Genomic DNA, 25,427 nt, shown 5'->3' on the forward strand with positions numbered 1-25,427 from the left:
GTTGCAGCCTTTCTAGCGGCCTCTTCATGGTTCCCATTTGCCTGCGGGATCCCCAGGTACTTGTAACTGTCCTCTATGTCTGCAATGTTGCCTTCTGGTAGTTCAATCCCCTCAGTTCTGACTACCTTCCCTCTCTTTGTTACCATCCGACTACACTTCTCCAGTCCGAACGACATTCCAATGTCATTGCTGTATAGCCTGGTAGTGTGGATCAGTGAATCGATGTCTCGTTCACTCTTGGCATACAGCTTGATGTCATCCATGTACAGGAGGTGGCTGACAACTGCTCCGTTCTGTAGTCGGTATCCGTAGCCAGTCTTGTTAATGATCTCACTGAGGGGGTTCAGGCCTATGCAGAACAGCAGTGGGGACAGAGTTTCTCTGATTTTGTTGAAAGGTGACCCAGCATTTTGAGTTTCTTGTGTTTTAGTATTTTATATTATGATTTATGTTCTCAGTCCTTTGTGCTGTTTTGAGTATTGTGGTTATTATTATTACCCTAGGTTCGGTTATGGCTGCTACGGTTTTAGTTCTTAGATTTTGTTATTTGGCTTCCCTTTGTTCCAGGTTGTCTACTCTGTGCCTCTCTCTCCCAGACTTTAGGTTCCTATGTTCTGTCTCCCAGTCTTTGTCAAGTTTACATGTCTAGAGTTCTGTTGATGCATTTCCTGTTTTACTTTGAAGGTCTGTTCTTCATCTTAGTGTTTCTAGTTTTGCTCCCCTTCCCTCTCCAGATATATCTGTTTGCTGTATGGAAAATAAAACTTGTGAATTGTAGAGTTGAGTCTCCGCCCGAGCTCTACTATCAAAAGAATCTGCAAAGTAGGCGTACTTTAACAATATCATGGTGAAAAAATGTTTTTAGTACCTTTAACCACAGTTGGAGGAAGACTCTCCACTCGGACGCTTGTTGCTGCCTCCAGCGGCCGAGCGCTCAGTCCATGTTTCTGAAACTTTGTGCTGGTCTTACTGTCAGTGAGGAATCTCTGCACATCTGTAAAACACTGATTCATCAGGGCACAAGAAAGAAGGCCTGGACTACAAAATAACAAACTAAATGTCAGGAATAAATTAAGAATGATGAATACATTATTAATAAATAAATAAATGCATTCAACAGTATTAACAGAGAAAAAATATATAAAATGTACAAATATACAACCCAGTTTTAAAAAGCAATATGTAATAAATAGTGTTGTGTATATACAGTTGGGTTATTGCACATGGAACTTGGTATTGCACAGTGATGGTTCATAGAGGGAAGTGGGGGGGGACTGTTTTTGAGTCTGTGGGTCTTTGTGCTGATGCACCTGTAAAAGCAGACTGAACATGTTTGTTACAGGAAAAATGATTCTATGTTTCTTTACCTTCTTTTAAATGTACAAAGATGCCCTTTGTCTGTGGTTAGATTAGTTTAGAATTATCCTTTTAGACTTTCCCAGCAAAGACATATTGTTTTATCTCTCACAGCTTTCTCCCAGCTCTCTGCTGACGAGGCTAGCACCACATATGGAGTTGTTTATTTTATCTGTTTATTATTTTCTTATCCTGTTCTCACTGTCTCTGTGATTTGTGCCTATAAAAATGCCAAGCCTCTGTTCATGGTTGTGAGTTATTCTTTGCAGCTCACCCGTGTACACGTTTAATAAAGAAAGTAACTTTGTCTCATTGTGTCTTTATTTCTCCTGGGTCTTTTGCAGAGTTTTCCCCCAACATTTCTTGGTCCTTCGAGAGCCGGAGCACCTCCATCGTGTCCCATCTCCGTGAGCAGTCCACGTTGTTCGTCTGTCGACAGCTCACACACCAGGTGTGTGATAAAAGTCCAAGAGCGTTAAATTCGGGTCTTGGCCAACGTCTTAGAAAGCGACCCACGGTGGTGGGGCCCGATCGAGGTGGACCAGACCCGGCGACACTGACCAGGTAGATACAGACACACTGACACAATCTTGCGTAAAAGCGCATTTTAAATTCAGGGAATTTAAAATAGCGGAAGTAGCTCGTCGACTGGTAGCTTTGGAGCTCTGGGTAGCTCCCCCAGCTGGGTCTAGACTGGGTCTAGGGAGTAAGTAGCTCTGGGAGCTCCCCTTATCATAAGGGTTCCGGTCGCGCGCGCGTCAAAGCTGTGAATGTGAATGTGTGTGTGTGTGTGTGTATTGTTTTAATTAACGGAGCAAGCTGACTTTTCACGGTCCAATAAGAGACTGAGCTGCTCCTACTGTGTTTACTGCTGTTCACTGACGTGCTGGTGAGTTGAGAGAACGGTCGAGTTCCGTCTCGTAAAGTTCACACCGCTTTTGGAAATAGTCCGAAAGTAGAAGGGCGTGTGAGCAACCACTCTCGTCTCTAATACCAGCGAAGGTGATAGCAGCTGTATCGCGTATATATTACTTAAACGAAAAATAAGTAAATACATAAATAAGATGGGTAATCAAGCAAGTGTAATTAAAACTCACTCCTGCTGACGAGCAGTGGTGAGAAAAGAAAAGTCCAGGCGCCGGACAAAAACAGTGTCTGTAAATTGAGAGATTTAAGAAAACAAAATATAAACAGTCAGAAGAACAGAACTCAACTGCCAGTTTAGTAAAACCAGAAGACGAGACACTGTGCAGTCCCCACAATCCTTTTAGTAAACCATCACCCATTCCTGCAGCCGCATCTGCAGCACCACCCATATCAGGAAGAACATAATAATCCCTTATTAAGTGAAAACTAGAGATCAAAGTACTTTGAAGTAGTTTAAAAGGGTTGAAAACAGACCCCACTGAGTAGATATAAATATAAAAAGTACGAAATAAAGATAAACAAAGGGAAAATTACAGTAGAAATGATCTTTAGAGTATTTGAAATTAATAATAGCAAGGATAACAACCTGTAAAGTGATATTATCAATGAAACACAGTTGGCATGATGACCATGCCCAGCATGTATAAAATGAATATAAAGCAAATAATTCACACGAAAATATTTTAATAACATAAATAAAGTATATTAAGGCTGTGTCATTGTTCAGCCAAGGACAGTGTGTGAAAAGGTAACTGTCTCCACCCTGGGAAAAGGATGATTCTGCAGGTCATCTGAAGCCCTTGATGGATACAAAATAAAATATAAATAATATATTATAATAGAACTGCCTGGTCCGCCATGCAACAGAAAGAACAAATGTGACCGTAGATTGGATGAATTCTAAATTATCTGTTTGCTGAATAAGATGATCCTAACTATCAAATTGGCTCAGTAGTAGTATAGTGGTACACACTGATAAAATATTATAATATGCTATTGCTGTTATATAAGACAAAGTTTTCCCCCAACAATGTTGAAACCAGGGAAACTGTCCTTGATGATGTTTGCTGCTCTGCTGAGGCAGCAGAGCAGCAAACATCATCAACATGTCCATCAGGGAGGGGAGAGGGCAGCCGATGATCTTTTGTGCTGTCTTGATTACACTCTGAAGCCTCACTCTATCCGTCTTGGTGCAGCTGCCGTACCATACTGTGATGCAGTAGGTTAGCAGGCTCTCAATAGACGAGCGGTAGAAGGTCAGCAGCAGGTTGGAGTTCAGCTTGTACTTCCTGAGGACCCTCAGGAAGTACAGCCACTGTTGGGCCTTCTTGACGACCGCTAAATGTAACACTTTGAAAACTGGTATTAAATACAACAAAATAGAGGCTCCACTCCCATTTAGTCCACAACTATGCACACAAAATACTTTCTAAGTTTCTAATACTTCCTTATAAAGTCTGAAACAATAAACAAACTTTAGAAACTATAAACTACAAAGGTGATCTTAAGGTCCCAAACCAGAAACCCTTTTTTGTTGGTGCCTAGCTCTTGTGCCCTGCTCAAATTTTGCACCCTTCTGTGACAAACTGTAATGTGTGGTCACATTATGTGATTTAATTTTTGTACATTGTATAAGTCTTTAGGTGTAGTTTTGTTAAAGAAGGGCCTTAATTTTGTGATTTTGTTGGAGACAACATGTGGTGTGATCCCTAGTTACGCCACAAGGGGGCACTTCCACCCTAGTGAGATGGCTTGTCTTCAGATCTGGCAGAAATGAGACAGGAAAACACACTACCTGTCGTCCATCTCATCATTTATCTGTTTTTTCCAGGTTAGGAGCCCTAAAAGTGATTTGTATGGATGTGTATGTGAAAAACAAGCACAAAAGACTATATGAGAATTTTATGGTAGATTTTGTACATCAGTGGTGTATGGAAGGCATGTTAAAGTAAAAGAAACTCGATTTCAAAAATTTAACTAAAAAAAAAGACTTCCTGCAAAAATCCATGCAACAAGCTAGAACACAGCCAAAACGATCACGATATCAAAAGAAATGTTCAAAAAATGTGAAGAAATGTCCGAGGAGGGCATAAGGACTAGAAATTGTGTTCATATATTTTATAAACAGAATTAGTGACAAAGGGAAACCCTGATGGAGTCCTTGATATCTAAATGCCACGACCACATTTCAAACTTACATGACGGTTTAGTGAAAGTTTAAACTTGTTAATGGAAACTGAGTTCAGAGTGTGGCTTCATCATGTTCCTTTTGAATACAGCTCACTGGGTTTGTGTTTGAGTGAAAGTCTTGGTGTTTGTTTTCTACCTGCAGAGTTGTTGAAGGTGATCACAGCTCTGTTGGATTCTCTGATGATCTCCAGACTGAAGCTGTTCTCGTCCAGCCCAGAGATGATCTCCACCAGCATGGTCAACAACTCTGTGGACATGTTGTCTGTGACGTTTTCCAACACCACTGCAGTGCTCTGAGGAGACTCTGAGTCTGAGATAAAAGGACAAATGTGTTTTATCTGAGAAAAAAATGAAAGCAATACCAGTAAAGCATGTATGTGTTTATTAATGACAAACATTTTCGGTAATTTAATCTCAAATATACTGATGAAGCAGGAACCTTCAGGACGAACAATGCTAGAGTGGATGTGCCTTGTCTACTGTACAATATGAAGCGCCCTGAGGCGACTGTTCTTGTGATTTGGCGCTAAATAAATAAAATTGAATTGAACTGAATTGTCAATGAACAAGACCTAGCATTTTTCTGCCGTATTAAATGGTTTTTAATGCATTTATTTGACAAATATTATGTATACTGTAAAGTGTGTTCATGTACAGTGTGCATACCTTTAACCACAGCTGGAGAAAGACTCTCCACTGAGACGCTCCTCGCTGCCTCCTGCGGCCGAGCGGTCAGTCCATGTTTCTTCATCTTTGAGCTGGTTTCACTCAAAGTGAGGAATCTCTTCACAACTGCAAAACACTCCAGAATTAATCCTTTCAGACTGAAACAGGTTCATGGAGGGGAATGAAACAAATCAACCTGAAATTACACTTAGACCCAGGAATAAAGTATGCTAATGCTAACAATATGTCTGTGTTAGTCTGTTATACCAATTATTGTCCTTTTACATTTTACAATCATTCAACTTTGTAGATTTATGTTCTCTAGTCAAAATCTTTCTTTATTTGACCCACATCCAGGGACTATTGCATGTAATGAAGTTGTTTTACTTCACAAATGAAATGTGCTATTATAAAATAAGAACTGTTTAACACTAAACCTGGCCCTTATGTTGAGACTCTTTAAGGTTCAATCAATTATCAATTTCAGTGATTGAGCTGAAGCAGGGAAAATGCCTCAGTGTCTTAGTAAAAAAAATGAAAACCTCTACTGTAACAAGCACTAAACACAACGGTAATCAAAGCGTTGCTGTTCGAGTCAAATTTTTTACCTGCTGGGGGAAGAAGAAAAATAGAATACAATAAACTTTTATTATCCCACGGATGAGACTTTTCGGTGTTACAGAGCTCTTATAGCAAGGGAAAATAAAATATAAAAGGAAGACACAGGGTGGTCCTATAAACATAAGCAACTGAAGTTCATATATACAGGTATATACAGGTAACAATGTACAGAATATGTATAGAAAAATAGAAAAAGAAATTGTACGGAGATATGTATAAAATGTACAGTAAACAAACAAGCTGGTGAGTAAGATGATCAAAAGATTGTTAAGCTGCATTAAAGAGTCTGACAGCTGCTGGTAAGAATGGAGAAATTGGAGAATTTAGAAAGTCCTCTAGATTATCTTTTGTAAAGATCTGTATTTATTGGGAAGTGAGAAAACTTCTCAATAATTAGACATCTTTAGTGGGAGAGAACTCCCACACTTCTTTGGGTGGCGGTCTCACTTGGTGTTGGCTCTCTCTCTGGTAGAGTAAGGAAAAGAAAAACCAGAAAGGTCCTGAATTCCCCAAACTGGAAACCCTTCTCTGCTTGTTGGGGCCTAGAAATTGTATTCATAAAAGGGAAACCCTGATGGAGTCCTTGATATCTAAATGCCACGACCACATTTCAAACTTACATGACGGTTTAGTGAAAGTTTAAACTTGTTAATGGAAGCTGAGTTCAGAGTGTGGCTTCATCATGTTCCTTTTGAATACAGCTCACTGGGTTTGTGTTTGAGTGAAAGTCTTGGTGTTTGTTTTCTACCTGCAGAGTTGTTGAAGGTGATCACAGCTCTGTTGGATTCTCTGATGATCTCCAGACTGAAGCTGTTCTCGTCCAGCCCAGAGATGATCTCCACCAGCATGGTCAACAACTCTGTGGACATGTTGTCTGTGACGTTTTCCAACACCACTGCAGTGCTCTGAGGAGACTCTGAGTCTGAGATAAAAGGACAAATTTTCAGTAATTTAACCTCAAATATACTGATGAAGCAGGAACCTTCGGGATGAACAATGCTAGAGTGGATGTGCCTTGTCTACTGTACAATATGAAGCGCCTTGAGGAGACTGTTGTGATTTGGCGCTAAATAAATAAAATTGAATTGAACTGAATTGTCAATGAACAAGACCTAGCATTTTTCCCTACACCACATGGTGACAGGTGTCATGGAGTGGACATAAAGAAGGTGATTTTTTTGTTCTTGTGGCTGTTTTGTTTTTTGATATCAATAAGATGTTAATAAATAACTGACAATAAAAACTTAAACAGCTAAGGAGAGAGAGGAGGTTTTACCTGAAACATCAACACTTCTTGATGAGTTCTGAACAGAAAAACAAAAATAAGGATTTAATTACACACAATAAAATAAAAATACAAAAATAGTAGAGTGTGAAATTAGATTTACATCAGATTCATTTGCTTATGTCGACAAACTGTAGACATTTAGCTCAGTGGGAATGAAAGCAGTTTTTGGACTATGGTACCATTTTACCTGCAGATCTTCTGAGTGGAAGGAAAGTGTCCTATGTCACATTTCAAAAAAAATTCACAGCAAGTAAAACTGTTGTGAAGATGTGTGCGATTTCATAAAACAAATGCACAAAAAACAAAACCAAAACGTTTGTTCTTTTCTTCCTTGCAGAATTTGGGAGGTGTAACTATTCATAGTACCACTGATCCACGTAGAGTAAAGGGATCTCCCTCTCACCCCCTGGGGGGTGGTATGTGTGTCATGCTTAAGCTCGGGTCCTCTGCCAGAGGGCTGAGAGTCTGAAAGTTCTGCTCTGCTGTCGCTTAGTTCTTCCCATGACTGGACACAGACCTTTGAAGTTGTGCCTTGAATCTGCTCAAGCCACTCTTCCAGTTTCAGGTCTACAGCTCGAGTGCTCCTATTACTACTGGAACCACTTTGAACTTTGCCTTCACATCTTCTCCAGTTGTTCCTTCAGCAGCTGCCTGACTGCAACTGGAAGTCACACAAGACTTTATCCTTGTTGTTCTTAACCACCTTTGGGGGTGTCTCCCATCAGGACTTGGGGATTTGTAGTCTGTATTTGATGCAGATGTTCCTGTCAACTGTGGTAGACACCTGCCTCTATGGATCTAGTACCTAGTTCTTGTTCTTATGCTGCCATGATCAGTACCTCTGTGTTGTCCATTAACCCAGCATTTTCTAACCACTGGTCAGATTGCTTGATGTCAGCCACTTCCTTTCTCTATTGATAGTACATATCACTGGCAGGGCTGTCTTCAGCTGCTTGAAGGCATTTGTGGAGCAGGTCATCTGGAGGTCCATCTTCTTGATGTATTTGTGGATGTTCTGTGCTTCTGAATTATAACTCTGACACTCACTAATCCTCACACTGCCTTTGTAAAGCCTCAGGTTGCCTGACTTTGGGGAGAGACTTTGACTTTAGAGGGGTTTTGTGCCACTAAATTGTTTAAAAATCTGTAAGTGCTAATGGCACTGAATAAATTTTTAAAACTTCGCAGCTAAATGACTTGAAATTTTGGGTGGTGATCTGTGAGGGTTACAAAGGGTGAACAAAAGAAACATCATTGGAACAACACTGGAACAAACTTCCTCATTTGAAAGGCTGTACGTTCCAGTCAAGCTGGTTATGACTAGAGCTCAGAGGAGATACACCTGATCACACTACAGTGTACAAAACACACAAACAGGAAAAACAAAAGAAGAGGTAAAATGCTGTTGTCACACACTCACCAATAAAACCTTTGATACTTTGATATTTGGGAGCATGTACCCTATCCTGTTATGAATATAACACCAGTGTTACTTCCTCCAAACCATCAACGTGTCTTTTAGACCCCATTCCTACAAAACTGCTCAAAGAAGTCCTGCCATTAATTAATTCTTCGATCTTAAATATGATCAACCTATCTCTAATGATCGGCTATGTACCACAGGCCTTCAAGCTGGCTGTAGTTAAACCTTTACTCAAAAAGCATCTCTAGACCCAGCAGTCTTAGCTAATTATAGGCCAATCTCCAACCTTCCTTTCATATCAAAAATCCTTGAAAGAGTAGTTGTCACACAGCTAACAGATCATCTGCAGAGGTTTATTTGAAGAGTTTCAGTCAGGTTTCAGATAAGGCTGGGCAAAACGATTATTTTCCTAATCGATGAATCTAGCGATTAATTTTTCGATGCATCGATTAATCTAACGATTCATTTTTCAATCCGATTCGATTTCGATTCGATTCGATTAATGATTTTTTTCCCCATTATTTGACTTGTATAGCAATTTCACATTTACTAATTTATGTATATAAATGAAAAACACAAATGTATTCATTTGAAGACCTTTTAATAAAATAAAAAAAATTGCAAAATAAAGTTGTAGAGGTCGTACAATCAATACAATAGAGATAGCATTTAACAAGAAATGAAATGTGCAAACATATATAAAATTAAGGAAAAGTTAACAAAACATTTCAAATAAATAGCAACAATGGTGTCTTTAAACAAACAAAATGTAACATTCACTTTGCTTTCTGCCAAAAAGTGCTCTTCATTCACAAAACAAAATCCACAATAACATTGTACTACAATCTTCTGTTTTTAACAAAAAATTAAATGTTTTGCAAAACAAATATAAAGGAAATCATAGCAAAAAATTAATAATATACAAACAGCAGCAATGGCGTCTTTGAACAAATAATGAAATGACAAGTTACCCCTAAGTAGGACTCTGTGACCAGACTTGTCCAAGCATCAGTGGTAAGGGAGATTTTGGATGTGGCTTTTTTTTTAGTTCATTCCTTAGTTTCTCCACTGAAGTTTCATACTTTCTCTCCATCATGCTTGTAAAATGACGCTTAGACAGCAGAGTGTAACCTGGTTGGAAAGTGGTCAGCATTTCTTTGAATCCCTCACCCACAGCAAGTGGTCTCTTGTCTTTTAAAATCATAGCTAAGACGCTCTCAGTAAGTACAGCCACCTCCTGGGGGGTGCATGGTGTACTTCTTCTCTGACAGTAGTCCTCCAGACATTTCTGTTTATTCCTGAAATCATAAATCACACACAGCACACAGATGAATTCGAATAATTACAAAATAATTATATGGAAAGCATAATATCAAAATAATTTGATAAGGATCTGGTTGAGATAGATAGATAGATACACACATACTGTTATGCCATGTGCTTTCATAGCATAACAGTAAGAGGTTAATAATAATCCCCAATGTTGAACATATGATATGCAGTAATCATGATGGCTGGAAAAGATAACGTTTAAACAGCCATAGCTGATGGCACCTTTACTGGTGCACTGCTTTCTAGTCATTAGATGGCATAACTTTGACCTATAAGATCAAGCTGGAGAAGCATTATGTATGAAAACAGCGTTCAAATAGGATGAAACACATTAAATTTGACAAATCAAGAGTTCATTGTCATTTTGCTTTTGCAAGCACTTTAACAATGTTGTAATAGTGTCCACGACGGCTACGTTTAGCAGGTGGTGCATTATCCTTGTTAACATTTCTCCTGCGGCCAATTCGCTGTCTCACATTTTTGTCTTTCGCCGATTCTGATAATCAGCCTGCGCGCATTCAGACTCATTTTGCCAGCATGGGCCACAAACCAAAAAAACAATAACAACTAAACAGCAGCTGCTATATGTTACTGCTCAGCAGCTTAAATGAGTTTTGCATTTACGGAGTTTGGGTGTTTATCTCTGTGTCTATGAGTGAGTGTACGTCTACGTGGGGGGGGGGGGGGGTCTGGATGAATTAACGGGTAAAAACTAGTGTTAGTAAAAAAGTTGAAAACTTACGGTGGTTTGTCCTTTGCAGAAGCTGCTCCTGGATGCCGTCGTTTGAGGTGCTGGTGCATAGCCGTCGTGCTTTTATGATAGGCCATTTCCACCTCACAAAGCCGGCAAACGACTGAATCACTTCCTTTTCTGTTAAAATATCCCCATACTGTAGAACTGCATGTTCGGGTGGAGTGATTTAAGTTGACTGCAACTGCCTCACTCATGATTCCGCTACTCGCTGCCGCCATGTCTTTTTTTTTAAAGTGACGACGCATCGACGCAGATTTTTTTACGTCGACGTATTTTTTGCGTCGACGTAATCGATTAAGTCGACGCGTTGTCCCAGCCCTAGTTTCAGAGCTCATCACAGCACAGAAACAGCTTTAGTGAAGGTTACAAATGATCTTCTTATGGCCTCTGACAGTGGACTCATCTCTGTGCTTGTCCTGCTAGACCTCAGTGCAGCGTTCGATACTGTCGACCATAATATCCTATTAGAGCGATTAGAACATGCTGTAGGTATTACAGGTACTGCACTGCAGTGGTTTGTATCATATCTATCTAATAGACTCCAGTTTGTGCATGTAAATGGAGAGTCCTCTTCACACACTGAGGTTAATTATGGAGTTCCACAGGGTTCAGTGCTAGGACCAATTCTGTTTACATTATACATGCTTCCCTTAGGCAGCATCATTAGAAGACATAGCATACATTTACACTGCTATGCAGATGACACCCAGCTCTATCTGTCCATGAAGCCAGATAACACACACCAATGAGTTAAACTGCAGGAATGTCTTAAAGACATAAAGACCTGGATGGCCGCTAACTTTCTGCTTCTTAATTCAGATCAAACTGAGGTTATTGTAGTCGGCCCTGAAAAGCTTAGAAATATGGTATCTAACCAGATTCTTACTCTGGATGGCATTACCTTGGCCTCCAGTAACGCTGTGAGGAACCTTGGAGTCATTTTTGACCAGGACATGTCCTTCAACGCACATATTAAACAAATATGTAAGACTGCTTTCTTCCATTTGTGCAACATCTCTAAAGTTAGAAATATCCTGTCTCAGAGTGACGCTGAAAAACTAGTTCATGCATTTATTACTTCCAGGCTGGACGACTGTAATTCATTATTATCAGGATGTCCAAAAAACTCCCTGAAAGCCTTCAGCTGATCCAAAATGCTGCAGCAAGAGTCCTGACAGGGACTAGAAAGAGAGAGCAGATTTCTCCTGTTTTGGCTTCCTGTTAAATCCAGAATTCAAAATCCTGCTCCTCACATACAAGGTCTTAAATAATCAGGCCCATCTTATCTTAATGACCTTGTAGTACCATATCACCCTATTAGAGCACTTCGCTCTCGCTCTGCAGGCCTACTTGTTGTTCCTAGAGTATTTAAAAGTAGAATGGGAGGCAGAGCCTTCAGTTTTCAGGCCCCTCTTCTGTGGAACCAGCTTCCAGTTTGGATTCAGGAGACAGACACTATCTCTACTTTCAAGATCAGGCTTCAAACTTTCCTTTTTGATAAAACATATAGTTAGGGCTGGACCAGGTGACCCTGAATCCTCCCTTAGTTATGCTGCAATAGATGTAGGCTGCCGGGGGATTCCCATGATGCATTGAGTTTTTCCTTTCCAGTCACCTTTCTCACTCACTATGTATTAACAGACCTCTCTGCATTGAATCATATCTGTTATTAACCTCTGTCTCTCTTCCACAGCATGTCTTTATCCTGTCTTCCTTCTTTCACCTCAACCAATCACAGCAGATGGCCCCGCCCCTCCCTGAGCCTGGTTCTGCTGGAGGTTTCTTCCTGTTAAAAGGGAGTTTTTCCTTCCCACTGTCACCAAAGTGCTGCTCATAGGGGGTCATTTGATTGTTGGGTTTTTCTCTGTATCTATGAAGCGCCTTGAGGCGGCTTTTGTTGGGATTTGGCGCTATATAAATAAAATTGAATTGAATTGAATTGAATTGAATATGCCTTGCCCACCTCAGTGAGATCATCAACAAGACTAGCTACATATGACAACTACAGAATCAGCCAACTCTACATGGATGGCATCAATCATTATGCCAGAAGTGAGCGAGACATTGATTCACTGATCCACACCACAAGGATATACAGCAACAACATCAGTCAGACATGCTGTCAGTTGTCATACACTGTAAGTGTAGTCAGATGGTAACTGGTCATCAGGTACACTGCTGTGATAATCAGCTGCCCAAAGGAGGAGATGGAAGCCGCAGACATCAAGAAAGGAGCACTAGGTGCAGTGACTCCCAAGCTAGGCGAGTGGCTCCAGCAGATCCCAAGAACAACATCGGAGATCTCTGTCCAGAAGAGCGCAGTCCTGGGAACAGCCAAGCTACTGTGCAGGACCCTCAAGCTCCCAGGCCTCTGGTAGAGGACCCGAGCTTGAAGAGAGGGGAATTTTTATATATATATTTTTATATATAGGGAGGGGCGGGGCCATCTGCTGCGACCGGTTGGGGAGAGAGAAGGAAAACAGGATAAAGACATACTGTGGAAAAGTCTATGAACACATAGTGAGTGAAGAAGAAACACCCAGTGCATCATGGGAATCCCCCTGCAGCCTACGTCTATTGCAGCATAACTAAGGGAGGATTCAGGGTCACCTGGTCCAGCCCTAACTATATGCTTTAGCAAAAAGGAAAGTTTGAAGCCTAATCTTGAAAGTAGAGATAGTGTCTGTCTCCTGAATCCAAACTGGAAGCTGGTTCCACAGAAGAGGGGCCTGAAAACTGAAGGCTCTGCCTCCCATTCTACTTTTAAATACTCTAGGAACAACAAGTAGGCCTGCAGAGCGAGAGCGAAGTGCTCTAATAGGGTGATATGGTACTACAAGGTCATTAAGATCAGGTGGGGCTGATATGGATTTCACTCTGACATGTTGATGGTGAAAATAATCAGTTGTAAACATTTAAAACTGGACTTACTGGTTCTGAACTCAGCTGTAACCTAATGGTTTTACTGTCCAGGATGATTTCATGGTTCTTCCTTGCGAGGACTCTTTCCCTCTCTGAAATCACACAAAGCATTCACACAGAGTTATGAACACACCTTTCTGCAAACATGTAATATTTTAAGTAAGAGCCATTTGGATTTAAGTTGCAGGAAACAAATCCTACCAGACTTCTACAAATCCTGATAAATATAAAAACAGAATTCTTAATTTTCTTTTCAGTCTCTTTCCTAATCTAGTTTTCTAAATCTTTCTTCACTTCTTTACATATTTTCATTCTGCTGAATAAATATTTTATATCTGGCAAAACAACTCAGATTCTGAAAGGTTTTGGCACCCCATTAAATTTAACTGTAAAAGAGGGTTATGTGCCAGAACTGCTGCACTCTGACAATGACAAACATGGAATCAGAACTGAGTGAAAGAGTCATTAGTCACATTGTTATTCTGAGCATGTATTTCTCAGGGTATATTGCATTTTGTGGAAATTTTATTCCAAAGCAAAAAATCAGTATGAGTCAAAACTTGTACTGTCCTCCACAGTGGGCTGACTTCAACCCCTCTGAGTAAGGCAAACAGTCCTAACATGAACAAATGCTCTTTGAAACATTTTCAGATTATGCTGAGAGATGTTTTGCACAAAGTTGTGGGATCTATTAAATCCAAATGTAAAATGTCATCATCGAGTTTTAGACTTCAGTGTAGTTTTCTCTACGCTATATGTCAGTCAGATAAACACGGTGCAGTACAAGTATAAAGTAGCAAGATGAAAATACTCAAGTACACGATATAATATGCTTTTTCTGTAAAGTTTGGTTCTTTTTTTTTTCCTTGGTATGATTTACTGTTGAAAAAATGGAATATCTTATCCTGGGTGCAGAACCTCAGTTCATCTAAAGTGCTGTCTGAGCTCTTCACTCTTTAATGTAACTCTGTTCTGTATCTAAGACGACCACATGAAAAAAAAAGCCTGAGCAGTCTGAATCCTGACATTTTGATGCAGGGATTATTATTACTGTTAGATGAACTTCCAACATTGGAACTGATGATATATGACAGGAAATTTTAAAACAAGAAAAGAAAAATAAGTTTGAAGTAGATTTTCCAGCACTGGATTTAGACTACTTTGAGAAAAAAAAAAATAAAAACTATCCAAACTTTAAAGAACTTAAAAGCGCTCTGCTCCATATTAACGTTTGTGGTTAATGTTTCATTAACGAGAAGAGTTGTTTACTGCTGTGACTGAACAGTAACACGAAGGAGTGGCACTGACCAGGTGAAGAGCATGCTGGGAAATCAGCTGACAGCAGGGTGTCTTTGACCAATTAACATTTTTTTTTTTTTTTGCTTAGGTTTAAAGTTCAAACTCCATATTAAAGATAAAGACACAAAACCGCGAAGAAAACTGAAAGCTTTCACTGCAGTTTTTTCCTTTACTGTCCCACTTTGTTAAACTTACAAGCCTGCCTGACCTCTTTTCTTCCATCCACAATGAACCGCAGCTGTCAGGCAGTGCTGATCTATCAAAGTCGGCCATTGAGGGCCGGAGCAGACTCACCTTCCGGTGAGCTGAAGTAAACGGCCGCCCTCGGGGCTCCTTCCTCCGCCTCGATCCGGCAGTCTCCTCCGCCCGACTTCTTCTTGCTCTGGAAGTAAAGCTGTAGTTTGTTCTTCAGGGCTTTGGTCTGAGCCGGAGTCCAGTCCCCCTCCACGATCACAGGCGGACACTCGGATCCCTCCATCCTGCCGTCCGCTCACACACACGGACACACACACTGACACTAACAGCTGAACACACTTCAAACTAAACTTTACTTTCACTTTCGTTTCTTCACAAACCGCAAAACACTGGAGCCTGACTCACGGTTATGTCCACACGTACCCGGGTATTTTTGAAAACAGAGATTTTCCGTTTTCGTTTTTAAAAAACAAAACTGCACGTGCAGTTTTGAAAGATATCTCCGTCCACAAGTAAAAAGCCAAAAAACACAGTCAAATGTGAAGAACATGTCAAATCCGTGTAGAAATGTTGGCCAATCAGAAGTCTAGAAGCCTGGGAGGGGTAAGAGTAAACGGGGTTTTATGCAAATCTTCGGTGCTTCTGAAAAGTTTTTTTTTCCTGGAAAGGCAGCTAATGTTGTTTTTCAACTGCCTTCATCATTTCAAATGTTAATAACCAAAAACAGTATTTTGGCTGGTGTAGACTCACAACTTAGGAATGAACAAAATGCATACAGCATGTGTAACCGGTGTGATTCTGCGTTGTGTCTGATAAAAAAGGTAAAAGAAAGAAAGACCTCCAAGTAAATAATTTGCCCACTCCAGCTCCTCTCCCACAGGGGAATTGTAGAAAAAGGGGCTGGCATTTATTTTTACATTAAACATAAAATATGCATTTACACGTAACATATTTGACATAAGATAAAACAAAAACAACAACATGAAATCCGACATACCTGATAAAAAAGGTAAAAGAAAGAAAGACCTCCAAGTAAATAATTTGCCCACTCCAGCTCCTACGACCAAATACAAACAGTGGGGAAGAGGGTTAGCTCAACCCACCACAGCTCCCAAGCTAGCAAGGAGTATATATTCATGCCAGCATTTATGGCGCCTAAAACACATTTATGATACACACATACTACACACTTATAACATCTTACAAAAACAGGCTTAATAATGACAATAATTGAATTAAAATCGCAATCAGAAACATCCAGGTGGCTAAATATGAATTATGTGTGTTTTAAAGTGTTGGAAAGAAATGACACCCACCTCTCCCACAGGGGAATTGTAGAAAAGGGGAGAGGCAAAAGGGGTGCACTGTATTTATAGTATTGCACCCAGAGATGGGCAGTAACGTGTTACTTGTAACGCGTTACTGTAATCTGATTACTTTTTTCAAGTAACGAGCAAATTAAGGGATTACTATTGAAAAAACGGTAATTAGATTACCGTTACTTTCCCGTAGGAACGCTGCGTTACTGCGTTACTAAAACCGTGATTTTTTGCCAGAATGTCTCACGACAGTGACGTAAGCGAGTGCGCCGTTAGTGACAACAGCTGTGTGCAGATCAACAATGGATCACATATCGATTGTGGGAGAGAGTATGAGCGTGCAGCGTTTAAAGCGTGGAAGTACTGACCTTACTTTGAGTTTGATTCCTAAAACTCCTAAAAGGTCCTAAAAGTCAGGTATAAAAGGAGCAGTTTGGGGGTTTAGAACACATTTTGTGTAATTATAACAATGTGATTTATGACCCTGTTACACATGCATAAATTTAAATTTAAAAAAAAATAATTTATTCAAAACCGATGACGATGTCGGCCTCCAGGTTGTGAGACTGTCAGTGTTGAATGGAGAAGTTCACTGTGATGCCTCTGTCTTTCTGGGGGGACAGTAACTGCGCATATGTAAGCGTGTAAAAACGGCAGACAGTCAGATTGTCAGCAACAGTATTTGTGAGGGGCAAACTCCTCAAGATGGGTGGTGACCATGGTGGCCATTTAGAAGTCGGCCATTGTTAGAGTTTGTATTGTTGATTGTCATTTATGCTTAGAAATATTTAACCATAGATGCTTAGAGGTGTATAATCAATTGTGTAGTGATAAGTTGTGTGATCTTTAACAGGCTACAGAGGCTTGGTGTGCATTCCACACTAGAATGCACACCTACATCCTGGGAGCATGGGAAAGTTCGTACCTTGTTTAATTGTTATGGTAGGATTAACGTAGTTACGTTTGTTCTAGTCTAAGTGCTTTTGTGTATAAATGAACTGCTGGACTTCCTTACTGTGTTATCTAGGATGAGGGGGGGTCTACCCTCTTCCTGACCAAGGATGTTTGCTTGTGTGCTTTTATGACCCTTTGATCAGCAGTAACACACACACACACACACACACACACACACACACGGTACTCTTTGTGTGTATGTAGACGTCATATGTTAATGAACCTATGCATATTCATGTAACCTCAATAAAAGGACAGTGGTACGGGAGAACGGACGAGAGCAACTGGGGTCAAGCGAAGGGACGGCGCTTTGTCCGGTTTTCTCCCGTGCACGAGTAACATGAAGAACTTTGCCTACTTCGTGTCTTGCTTTGCAGTGTAATTATATTGTCTTCAACGTTCCAGCGGATGGGTTCAAGCTACAAACCTATCAGCCATCTTGGATACAGCTTTTGTTTTTTCAATAGGAAGAGGGCCATGTGACACATCAAACTTATTGGTAATGTCACAAGAAAAACAATGGTGTGCTTGGTTGGGAAAAAAACAAGCTCTGAGGAGCTTAGCTTGTTTTTCATGTTTTTGTTTTAGTTCACCCAGTTTAGTTTATTGTTTATTTTCACTCATGCCCTTTGTTTGTATTTATTTTGCTAGCCTTAATAGACTCCTCGTTTTCTGTTAATCCATGTCACGTTACACATTCTGTTTCGGACTGCATTCCAGTACTTTTTTTGCATCATATACTAGAGATGGACCGATCCGATATTACGTATCGGTATCGGTCCGATACTGACGTAAATTACTGGCTCGGATATCGGAGGGAAATAAAAAATGTAATCCGATCCGTTAAATATCAAAAAAGCACCTCAAAAAAATTGCGACATGGCGTAACTTGGCTCATAACCATAGCACGTCGGAGCAGTGTGCGTCACGTGATAGAGCGGCTGTGTGCATTTGTAGCCTCGCTAGCAACCCGGTGTTCTGGGAAGCTGGCAAACCTGGCAAACCATCCTACCCATTGTTTCTGCGCAACACGAAATTCAGTGGCAAACCGTCCTACCTTTGTGAATATTAACTAGAAAAATACTCTGACCGGTAAAATTAACTGACAAACCATCCTACCTTTGTGAATGTCACCTGCAAGTCACCACCTTACACTGCTAAAAGTTTGTGACAAATCGTCCTACTTTTGTTAATCTGATAAGAGAGATAAGAGATAAGATAAGATAAAACTTTATTAATCCCTCGGGTGGGTTCCTCTGGGAAATTCGGTTTCCAAAAGCACAGCATCGACAGAAGTTACAGTTACAGAATATTATATACACACACACACACATAAATAAAATATACAAAGGGGATAAATGGAATAAATAGGAATAAAAAAAAATACAAGTGAATTGCACATTTCAAGTATTGAGGTCTATTGCACCATTGACTATTAACAGAGGTATTGCACAGTGAGGTGAAGAGGCACTACAGCTTAGTTGTTCCCCCCTCCTTTGTCCTCCTGTTTCCCCTCCCTCTCCCCTCCAGAGAGGAGTTAAACAGTTTGATGGCGTGTGGGACAAAGGAGTTTTTAAGTCTGTTAGTTCTTGTCTTGGGGAGAAGCAACCTGTCACTGAACAGACTCTTCTGGTTGTTTATGGCCGTGTGCAGAGGATGCCCAGCATTGTTCATAATGTCCAGCAGTTTCTTTAATGTCCTTTTCTCTGCCACTGTCACCGGAGTGTCCAGCTTCATGCCGACCACAGAGCTAGCCCTCCTGATCAGTTTCTCCAGCCTGGATGAGTCCTTCTTTGCTGTGCTGCTCCCCCAGCACACCACAGCATAGAAAAGTACTCCAGCAACCACTGACTGGTAAAACATCCTCAGGAAGAAGAGGGGACAGCACAGTTCCCTGTGGTGCTCCTGTGCTGCTGACCACAGTGTCAGACGTGATGTCCTTCAGCCTGACGTACTGTGGTCTGTCAGTGAGGTAGTCGGAGATCCAAGCCACCAGGCAGGGGTCCACCTGCATCCTGTTCAGTTTTTCCTGAAGCATACAGGGCCGGATGGTATTGAAGGCACTGGAAAAGTCAAGAAACAGGATCCTGACTGTGCCTTTTCCCTCATCCAGGTGTGAGTGGGCTCTGTGTAGGAGGTACAGGATGGCATCCTCCACTCCGACATCCGCCTTGTATGCAAACTGTAGTGGGTCCTGGGCATGTTGTACCTGTGGTCGGAGGAGGTTGAGGAAGAGCCGCTCTAGAGTCTTCATAAGATGTGACGTCAGTGCCACCGGTCGGAGGTCATTCAGCTCATTGGGCCGGTTCCTTTTGGGGACCGGGACGATGCAGGATGTCTTCCATAGGGCAGGCACTCTCCCCAGTCGCAGACTGAGATTGAAGACTCGTTGTAGCGGCTCCCCAAGTTCAGCAGCACACGCCTTTAGCATCCTAGGACACACCTTGTCTGGGCCTGCTGCCTTTCTGGAGCGAAACTTCCTCAGTTGTCTCCTGACCTGATCCACTGTGACACTGGGAGATGTTTGGGAGGAGGGGGAGAAGATGTCTTGCTGCTGAGAGAGGGATTGGAGGAGGAGGGTGTTTTAGTGTCAGGAAGGGGGGGGAGCGGGGAGAGGACTCTGTAGTAAAGGTGAGGGTGAGGGTGGGGGGGTTGTGGGCTGGTCAAACCTGTTGAAGAAGTTGTTGAGTTCGTTTGCCTTCTCCACAGTCCCCCCCCCCCCCACTGTGCTTTTCTTGGTGTTGTGGCCTGTGATGGTTTTCACACCATTCCAGACCTCCCTCATATTGTTCCTCTCCAACTTCTGCTCCACCTTCCTCCTGTAGGTGTCCTTTGCTTCCCTCAGGCAGCGTTTCACCTCCTGCTGTCCTGCTTTCATCTCCTCCTTCACTTTGCTCCTGAAAGCCTGAAAGCTGAGCTAGAAGCATACTTTAACAGCTAAAATTCAGTGGCAAATCATCCTACCTTTGTTGATAACAGCTACACACATACTCTGACGGGTAAAATTAAGTGCCAAACCATGCTACCTTTGTGAATGTTACCTACAAGCATACTTTAACGGGTAAAATGAAGTGGCAAACCATCCTGGCTGTATGTATATGAGCTACAAGTATACTCTGATGGGCAAAGTTAAGTAACCGTCATACCTACTTAAATTGGTGCTGGAATTACTCTCTGACAGCAGAAATGTACTTACAGTAGGACGTTTTGCCAAAGTAGGATGGTTTGTCAGAACACCGGCATTTCATCTCCGAAGAAGTTATCTCAGAGAGAAGTAAAGCAACTGTGTAAGTTCATCTCTGAATGTTTGTAAAGCATTCCCATGTTAAGCTTAACAACCGATATATGGAGCGACTGCCTCTTCTTGCTGCTACTTCAATCATGAAACTGATCAATGATCAGCTGATCGTCTCTCTTGTTTGTTTTTGTCTCACTTTGCACCAGAAAGAGGAAACCAGCGGCTGAACAACAGCAGCACGTTTAAGCTTGATAAGCTGTTGTTAGAATTTATTTAATATTACTTTCTACACCAGGATCTTTTTCTAGCAGCTGACGGCTGTAACTGTGCAGGGGCGGATCTAGCAAAGCTTGGCCAGGGGGGCCGATAGGGCATGAACAGGGAAAAGGGGGCACAAAGACATACTTTTCTTTCTTATTCTCATTTAAAATGTCGAGCTTTTAATAAATAATTATCTGAATCTTACACCCAAAGTTTTAATCTGATGTAAAATGTATAGAAGTCCATTATTGTATATAGTAACTGTTAAGTCTAATATACCCTAGTAAGCTATAGTACTTTTTCCATCTGTGCAGTTCTGTAGAAGAAAGATGTTGAATCTATTTAATTATTCTTGAAAAATAATTTATTTCTGTGCATTTTTTTCCACACTGCATCAAATTAAAGTTGATTACGTCGATTAAGCATCATGAGGTGGAGGTGGTTCCCTGTTTTTTTTTTTTTCTGGGAGTTTGCAGCCCTATTAGTTAGGTTGCTTAATATTTCTGCTAAGTACTCTTTAAAATACCAGAATAGGGAGGATGGTGCAGGTTTACGTTTATTAGATTGATCAGTTTTGCTGAACTATGAAATATTTTGGGTGCAGTGTATTTTTTGCATACAGGTCTAACAGAATAGCTTTAGTGGGTTTTTTTTTTAACTTGAGTTTGAACTTATACAAAATGCAGCAAGATATTAAAAAAATAAACAGTTTTATTGATTAAAAAACACTATATCGCATTCATATCGGTATCGGCAGATATCCAAATTTATGATATCAGTATTGGACATAAAAAAAGTGGTATCGTGCCATCTCTATCATACGGAGCCCCGCAGGGGACATGGAAGAAAAAAAAAAATTAAGACGGACAAACTCGGGATCTCGCAAAAGTTTTAGCCGCATTCTTCGGAGGTCGAGGCACGATGTGCCGAGAAAGCGGTGTTCCTCCCGGCTGTAGTAGGTCTCGACCTCCCGTTAGCTTCGAGATGGTGGGTGTCAGATCTCCGAAAACGTCAGAGCACTTTTGCAAATATGTGATGTCTTGTAAACCGAGCAGGTATCTGACGTTTACACAACTACATTCACGCCTCAAAATATCTTAAAAGTGTATTTTGTGACCCAGAAAGAGTAATATTACAACTAAGTAGCTGCCGCCATTGTTAGAATTCAACTTTTACGAGATCCCGAGTTTGTTTTGCGAGATCTCGCAAAAGTCCGTCTTAATTTTATTTTCTCCCATGTCCCCTGCGGGGCTCCGTACTATCATGTACAGTGGCTTGCAACAGTATTCGGCCCCCTTGAACTTTCCCACATTTGGTCACGTTACAGCCACAAACATGAATCAATTTTATTTGAATTCCACGTGAAAGACCAACACAAAGTGGTGCACACGTGAGAAGTGGAACGAAAATCAGACATGATTCCAAACATTTTTTACAAATAACTGCAAAGTGGGGGGTGTGTAATTATTCAGCCCCCTTTGGTCTGAGTGCAGTCAGTTGCACATAGACGTTGCCTGATGAGTGCTAATGACTAAACAGAGTGCACCTGTGTGTAATCTAATGTCAGTACAAATACAACTGCTCTGTGACGGCCTCAGAGGTTGTCTAAGAGAATATTGGGAGTAACAACACCATGAAGTCCAAAGAACACACCAGACAGGTCAGGAATAAAGTTATTGAGAAATTTAAAGCAGACTTATGGTACAAAAAGGTTTCCCAAGCCTTGAACATCCCACGGAGCACTGTTCAAGCGATCATTCAGAAATGGAAGGAGTATGGCACAACTGTAAACCTACCAAGACAAGGCCGTCCACCTAAACTCAGGCCAAACAAGGAGAGCGCTGATCAGAAATGCAGCCAAGAGGCCCATGGTGACTCTGGACGAGCTGCAGAGATCTACAGCTCAGGTGGGGAATCTGTCCATAGGACAACTATTAGTCGTGCACTGCACAAAGTTGGCCTTTATGGAAGAGTGGCAAGAAGAAAGCCATTGTTAACAGAAAACCATAAGAAGTCCCGTTTGCAGTTTGCCACAAGCCATGTGGGGACACAGCAAACATGTGGAAGAAGCTGCTCTGGTCAGATGAGACCAACATGCAAAACGCTGTGTGTGAAAACTAACTCTGCACATCACTCTGAACACACCATCCCCACTGTCAAATATGGTGGTGGTAGCATCATGCTCTGGGGGGGCTTCTCTTCAGCAGGGACAGGGAAGCTGGTCAGAGATGGATGGAGCCAAATACAGGGCAATCTTGGAAGAAAACCTCTTGGAGTCTGCAAAAGTGGAGGGGCGGAGGTTCAGCTTCCAGCAGGACGACCCTAAACAAAAGAGAGAGAAGAGAAATAACTACACTTCCCACTGTGTCACTAAAGTAAATCATCACTGATTTACTTTAGTGAGAAGGTGAAGGATCAGTGTTGTCACATTACCGTCCAGTTTGTGGGTTACAGCAGAAAACGTTAGGGCTCTATGTGCAGGCAGATGGAGGATCCAAATGCAGGACTCAGACACTGAATTGAAACTCAAAAACCTCAGCTTTATTGCTGGTGACAAAACATGAACTGAAACACACAGGCAAGTCTGAGGGTACGACGCGACACTGAGCACAGGAAAACACAGGGCTAATATACAAAGGGTGGTTATCAGGGAATGGGCAACAGGAGGGAGACACAGCTGCGAGAAATTGGACTAAAAAGACAGGAGGAGCAAAGCTGGACACACTGACATAAGACACAATCCTTCAAAATAAAACAGGAAGCATGAAACAAATCACAAAGACGCAGACTACACACCAGAAGGCAGACAGAAAAAATATAACAGACGACAGTGACTTAAACTAAAGGTCAGAACACCAAGTAATGTAAAGGGAACAAAACCAAGAATAACCCTAAATACAAAAGCACAATTGAAAAACCCCAACAAATCATATATTTAGAAAAACAAAATAGAAACAGAAAAAGCTGGGTCAAAATTGACCAAGAACCGTGACAGAAAATGAATGAATTATTTCAACAAACTGAGGATGTTTTGCCTGATGATTTTACTGTATAACGAGCTAAAACCTCCAAAATCTTCGAATGCTGCTTGTCCAAGTACTGGACTGCCCAAATCTGATGAAGGGAAATGTCCTTCCATGACCAAAGCAGCATCTGAACTCATTATTATTAAATGTATCCAGTCAAAGCTCAAGTGACTAATTCAGAACAGGATCTGTAAACTCAAACATAACATTATCAACATGAAGCGTGTATGAAATAACCAACAAGAGACTCACTGATTGTTGTATTGTTACTTTAATGCTCCTTCAAACTGCCTATGATTAGATTTAAAGTACAAAGTGACACCAGCAGCAGGAAAAACTATAACAACAGCGCCCCCTTCAAAGACGTACAGTATTTTATTTTATCTGACAGAGTTGATAGACTGAAGTTAAATTAGAACACCCGACTCCCAGACATGTTGCACAGTAGGAGCATGGCTCTTTATGTAAATGTGATGAGGTATTCTGGGTAGGCCTGGATATCATTGAAGACCACAAACATGGTTGGATTAGCAGCGTCATCTGTGACGCTGTCATACAGGTCTGAGGCACTCCCAGATTTGGGAGGAGGGGTGATCATGCCTTGTTGTCCTTGGGCGTAGTCTCCAACTAGAACTCTGGCCTGGTACATGCGCTTGTGTCCGCTGGTGTCGGGCGTTGCGTAGTTTCTTGCTGAATAGCAAGGGTCCGCAGCAAAGTAAGAGCCGTTGCCGTACATTGCACCTGTGAACAGAGTGAACAAATTAACTGAATACTGGGTTTAATAGACAGACAATTTAAAGTGGAAATTAGAACGCTGCATCTCCACTGTGCTCCCTGTAAAATGACTGCAGCTCACACATTTACTTTACGACACAACAGATTTTAGAGACTGACTTGGATCCCAAACATGTCAAAATGTGGGGCATCCTTGTAAAACATCAAACAACTAGAATGAAACAGACACTTATCCTTAGAGCTGAGATCGGGGTCATAACAAATGTGTGTTATTTATTTTAGCACAACTATGGCCAGAGTTTAAACCTGTTCAGACCTTATCCTCTTGATGCTACATGATGTACATCCCCCATGCTCAGTTTGTTCATTAAAAAAGTGTGGGTGAAAAAAAAGCATGAAGGAGTTGTTCTTTGAATGGCAAGATTCAGGCGATGATATCTGATTTAAATGCTTCCAGAAACACACATCAGCCCATCGGTCAAAGGTTCAAAACTGCTGCAGCACATCAGCTGTCTCCTTAAAATTGTGGTAAAAAAAAAAAAAAAGTAATAAATACAAAAAAATGTACATAATTAGAGATGGACGATCTGATATTACGTATCGGTCAAATACTGACGTAAATTACTGGATCGGATATCAGAGAGAGAAAAAAATGTAATCCGATCCATTAAATATCAGAAAAGCACCTCACAAAACTTGCGACACGGCGTAACTCAGCTCATAACCGTAGCACGTGGGAGCAGTGTGGTCACGTGATAGAGCGGCTGTGTGTATTTGTAGCCTCGCTAGCAACCCGGCATTTCATCTCCGAGGAAGTTTTCCCCGAGAGAAGTAAAGCAAGTGTGCAAGTTCATCTCTGAATGTTTGTAAAGCATTCCCACGTAAAGCTTAACAACCGATATATGGAGCGACTGCCTCTTC

The 25,427-nt window shown here is 41.2% G+C and overlaps 2 protein-coding genes and 1 long non-coding RNA gene across 6 annotated transcripts in view; all 3 read right to left on the minus strand.

The window, feature by feature from the left end:
* Positions 1-15,341, minus strand: part of LOC145432107 (protein mono-ADP-ribosyltransferase PARP14-like) — a 37,647-nt gene extending 22,306 nt beyond the window's left edge. Inside the window, exons 1-6 of the mRNA XM_080308668.1 lie at positions 15,073-15,341; positions 13,489-13,571; positions 7,037-7,064; positions 6,509-6,682; positions 5,140-5,265; positions 4,610-4,912 (exon numbers count right to left, since the gene is read on the minus strand). Coding sequence (XP_080164794.1) covers positions 4,610-4,912; positions 5,140-5,265; positions 6,509-6,682; positions 7,037-7,064; positions 13,489-13,571; positions 15,073-15,256 — 898 coding nt within the window. The 5' untranslated portion in view covers positions 15,257-15,341. The remainder of the gene's footprint in view (positions 1-4,609; positions 4,913-5,139; positions 5,266-6,508; positions 6,683-7,036; positions 7,065-13,488; positions 13,572-15,072) is intronic.
* A 481-nt stretch (positions 15,342-15,822) lies between these two features.
* Positions 15,823-16,319, minus strand: LOC145432252 (uncharacterized). Its single transcript, XR_013912534.1, has 2 exons — positions 16,290-16,319; positions 15,823-16,030 (listed from the first exon to the last, which is right to left on the minus strand). It is a non-coding gene; the product is annotated as an uncharacterized LOC145432252 (long non-coding RNA).
* Positions 16,320-24,023: 7,704 nt separating this feature from the next.
* Positions 24,024-25,427, minus strand: part of LOC145432246 (protein mono-ADP-ribosyltransferase PARP14-like) — a 60,358-nt gene continuing 58,954 nt past the window's right edge. For all 4 annotated transcript variants that reach the window (XM_080308947.1, XM_080308945.1, XM_080308946.1 and 1 more), the window contains one exon: positions 24,024-24,512. In XM_080308947.1, coding sequence (XP_080165073.1) covers positions 24,232-24,512 — 281 coding nt within the window. In that variant the 3' untranslated portion in view covers positions 24,024-24,231. The remainder of the gene's footprint in view (positions 24,513-25,427) is intronic.

Source organism: Astatotilapia calliptera, chromosome 12 (genome assembly GCF_964374335.1).
Source record: "Astatotilapia calliptera chromosome 12, fAstCal68.1, whole genome shotgun sequence".
Taxonomy (NCBI): Eukaryota; Metazoa; Chordata; class Actinopteri; order Cichliformes; family Cichlidae; genus Astatotilapia; species Astatotilapia calliptera.